This window comes from Metopolophium dirhodum, chromosome 1 (assembly GCF_019925205.1).
Source record: "Metopolophium dirhodum isolate CAU chromosome 1, ASM1992520v1, whole genome shotgun sequence".
NCBI classification, from domain to species: domain Eukaryota; kingdom Metazoa; phylum Arthropoda; class Insecta; order Hemiptera; family Aphididae; genus Metopolophium; species Metopolophium dirhodum.
The window spans coordinates 67,083,725-67,088,127 of record NC_083560.1 but is presented as its reverse complement, the minus strand read 5'-3'; the positions used below and the strand labels follow the sequence as shown (position 1 = coordinate 67,088,127).

At 30.0% G+C, this 4,403-nt stretch overlaps 1 protein-coding gene across 1 annotated transcript; it reads right to left on the bottom strand.

Annotated features, from left to right (window-relative positions):
* Positions 1-2,944: 2,944 nt before the first annotated feature.
* On the bottom strand, positions 2,945-3,748 carry LOC132933820 (uncharacterized). The gene is made up of 3 exons (XM_061000097.1): positions 3,664-3,748; positions 3,478-3,577; positions 2,945-3,346 (listed from the first exon to the last, which is right to left on the bottom strand). Exons 1-3 carry the CDS (start codon positions 3,711-3,713, stop codon positions 3,176-3,178), a joined length of 321 nt encoding a protein of 106 aa, XP_060856080.1. The 5' UTR covers positions 3,714-3,748; the 3' UTR covers positions 2,945-3,175.
* Positions 3,749-4,403: the final 655 nt, after the last annotated feature.

The window sequence follows — 4,403 nt, the reverse complement described above, 5'->3', positions numbered from 1 at the left end:
CTACGCTAAGAATTTAAAATTGAATCGGTTAAAAAATAATATCAGTGGAATTTACATATATTTTTACAGAGAAAAAAAATTAGTACCAGTGGAATTTACATGCTTTTATAGATAAAAACTCATACCCGTGGAATTTTTATTAAAAAAAAGGCACTTATATTATTTTGCACTTAGTACAGAGTGCTATACTATAGGATGATAATTTAATAATAAAATTATTATAATAATATAATTTAATACCTTAGTTATACGTTTAGTTTGCCGACAAGTACAAACAAAAGTTATAAGTATAGCTATAGCGTGGTTGTAATAGTTGTTATGAACAGACGAACAGTATCATCTTATAATAGATATTTGGAGTTGCCAATAAAGTGTCGATAGTTGGGTAAGGTCAAATTGCACTTGAGACAGAAAACGGTAGGTAATGTCCGAATTCCACTCGTTTCTATCATCACATAAAACTTATTTATTGTCCTATCAGGTGACAGTCAGAAGAATAATATTTATATTTTTAATATGTAATATTTATTGTTTTTACTGTAATAACCGTAGTATAGTCGTATAGAAACAGCCACAGCGCTAAGCAATTAAAACATAATAATATAAAAATGTGTATATTATATTTTCGGTCGTGAATTTCAAATAAAAAAATAACATTAATATAATAGCCGATACGTATTATACCAACTGAGCTATAAGCTCGCATATGGTATACATAAATTAGGTAGGTACGCCTTGTAATAACATCGTTGTAATATTAAATCGATTGACACATAGGTACATGCAATTTTTCAAATAAAATGAGTATTAATTTATAAGCTATAAGGAACGATAGGGTCGAGTACAATATTAAAATATTTTCGTTTTTTTGAGTGAAATTTAAAAATCCTCCAAAGGTTATAGCCACCTGAGCACCTGACCAAATTAAAATATGGTTAAGATGGTAAGTCTTAATCCTTATGAATGTAAAGTGAAATTTTATATTTTATTTTAAATTTTTATAGCTCATTAAAATAACGTATAAAGTGTGTGATTTTTTTTTACAATATTATAATCTATGTATTATTATCTAGGTACCTACATAATATATAATAATTTTTATTGTGAAAAACTTAACTATTTTTCACAAATATATATATGCGAAAATCAGGGACTGGAACCTTTTGAATTTATCAGTACTAGTTCGGTACTGGTTCTCCGAAAAAAAAATAACTGTTCTGGTTCGGTTCTGGTTTTTTGATAAAAAAAAAATAAAGGTACCGGTTCCAAATAATTTCGTTATCGGTTCCAGATAATTTGGGTACCGAAAAGTATGTTAATTTTCAATACCTAGCCGGAATGCGGGTTTAATTAATAGTATGAGAATATTAGAAAACTCATAATATGATCATACATAGTTCATACATAGTTATAAAATTATTTTATTTTTGAACCTAAAAGAACCGATTTAGTTTAAAAATTCCGGTTCGGTTCCGGTACTTTATTTATTAAAATAAAGGTTTCGGTTCCGATTCTGGTCCTGAATATTTTAAAGGTTCCTGTTTCAGAACCGGTTCTTTTAGGTTCGGTTCCTGTCCCTGGGCTGAAAATCCCCATTGACTTTTAAGTAATTTTACACAAAGTGGTCGTAGCTTTGTTTACGACCGCGACGGTTATCCTTGCACGCATTAACACCAACCTGTTGTTCTTTAAATCCTTGAAGGGTGTTTTCTTCGGTAACCGAACCGTTGTACAAGCTTATTGCCGCCGTCTGGTAAATCAGGGCAGATACCTTTAACGACGCGTCCCGTAGTGGAGAGGACAACATGAATAACGATAGCGGACCTTGTAGCTCTTCCCGCGCCCAACAGTACTTGTTCTGCGAAATGTACTTGTACCAGAAGTGCAGACACTTCCACTGTAGGTAGTTTTTAAACAGCGGTATCTGCGTACAAAATTATATACACAGTTGTATTGCGAGTTCAAAGATAAACAAGGTTTTTCAGGTTCATATAAATCGCACAAATCCTAAAATAATATACAGCCTAGTATACAGACCGTTAATCATTAACAATATATTTTCACCATATGCCACCCGTACCTCGTCGCCAATATAAGTAAGAGTCAAATTCTTATTAGATTTAGATTAAATATCCGAACAAAAGCTTCAAGAGAGCTGTGAAACACATTGTAATTAATTGTTTTTAAAACTCCAAAGTACCTAATTTTTTTTTTTGACACTGCACTGCCAAGTGAGAAGAGCTTTAGTCAAAAAAAAAATATAAATGGTATTCAATAGGCACTTTCAAATTTTTATTTAATTAGCTTCCCTTCCTCCCTCCCTTCTATATGCTTATATCAAATACACCATTGCTACCATGTTAATTCTCAGTTGAAAAATTCAAAACTTTATTTATAATAATTATACAACTGTTAATATTTAAATTTGCTAGATATTAATGCTATATAAAATATTATTATTTAAAGTTCTTTATTTAATTTATCACATATAAAAACCATGATAGGTATGTTGCTAAATAAATAGTAGTTAAACCTTAGTGCTTTGTGTAGAATTGTAAATACCTACCAACGCAAGTGCCAACTAACATGTATAACTTGTAACATTTTTTTTGTTTAAACATCAATTTTGTAGGTAAATTTTTAGTTCAAAAACATTGTAAAATGGTTCACCATACTTCATTGTTGTTAGATAATTTATTATTATTATTGTAACTTAAATTTGAATGCATTTCATATTAAGCCCCTACTGCAGGTTATAACTTATAGCCAATACGTTTAACTGTACCTATATATACGTAGTCAATATAAAAACCTTCACTTACTTTTACGACTTTCTTATATGATCTATATTCCTCTTCAAATTGTGCAAATGGCGTGAATGTCACTTCGTTTTGAATGTGAGACAACATACCTTCGTTACTTAGCGTAAAGAAACAACGTTTGCTGATATTTTGAAACAGAACAATTTTGAAATTATACGGTGAAAAATATTTAGATTTTTTGCTGACTGCGTAAACTAGATAAATAAATTTGTATTCCGTCGCCGTCTTTAACTCTTCAATGGTTTTGTCTAGGTTCAATATTTCTGGTGGTTCTTCTTTAACTGACGTTTTTCCGATGATGATGCAATCTTCTGACTCGCTCATTTCGACGGCTAAACATTAAACTTGGCTCGTTAATATCCCGATTGTACGAGTTGTATACTTGTATTACATAATAAATAATCAATTAATATATTATAAGTGCCTATGTACTTACGATTCAAGGCGTCTAGTTCGACTTCTTTACTAACAACCCTGTATGGTGCATGTTCTTCTCTCGTTTTTGTGTACTGCTCTGAGTAAGACTATAATAGAACACAATACAACACATAAAAAATGATTCCGTTCAAAATGATAATGACGAGGATTATAATGTATAATTCAACTCATTTTTTTAGAACGGAATAAAAGGTAAAAAAACTTTATCAAAACTCACTAAATGTCTAGGTTCCTCTTTTTCGTTCGGAATCGATCGCAAACACTTAGCGTTTGTCCGTTTTGTTGTAACGATGTTTACCTCGGAACTTTTCGAATTACTAGCAAACGAAAAAGTTAAAATTTAATATAACAGTCGTGCGATGGACGTACAACTCAGTAGTATTTAAACAACGGTTTATCATACTTGCTGTGTATTTTTGGATTTTTTTCCGACGAACTCCTTCGAGCTGCCATTACCTATAAACGACTACACGTATCTAAGGCGAAACTAAATGATGATGGCCTACTAAACAAGACACACATAGAAACATACCGATAGGTTGAATGCACCCACATTAATTCTCTATTTAGTTGGTATTGATTCAAAGGTCGTCGCTAAGGATACGTTTCTTAATAAGCATTCCAGAACTGTGGTAAAACTGTAGTAAAACTGTATAGAATTGTCTAGAAATAGTTAACTACTTTTTACTTGAAAAAAAAATCAGGCTATAAAAATGGACAAATATAAATTATTATAAATATAATCATATACCTACCTCTTAATCAAAGATTTTTATTTTTATCCAAGACTCAACTTTTTTATAATCAAACAATTATTATACCTTCACATAAAAATATCTAATAGAATGATATCAAAAGTAATCTCAAAAGAAATTTTTTAAATTAACTATTTTGACAGCGAGGTGAAATATTGTCTAATTACAAGGGAGCTAACGGTATAAGGTTTTTTGAATAATTTTTATATTACAAATCGATAAAGCTAAGTAGCTAAGTAGGTATATATTTTAATTAATTTATTATAACAATAGTAGGTATTATTGATATTTACTATTTAAAATAATAAACTAAAATATTGTCACACCAATGCATTGAAAATTATTATATATTTTAATAAAATTATTGTAATTGAAATTCACGAATATT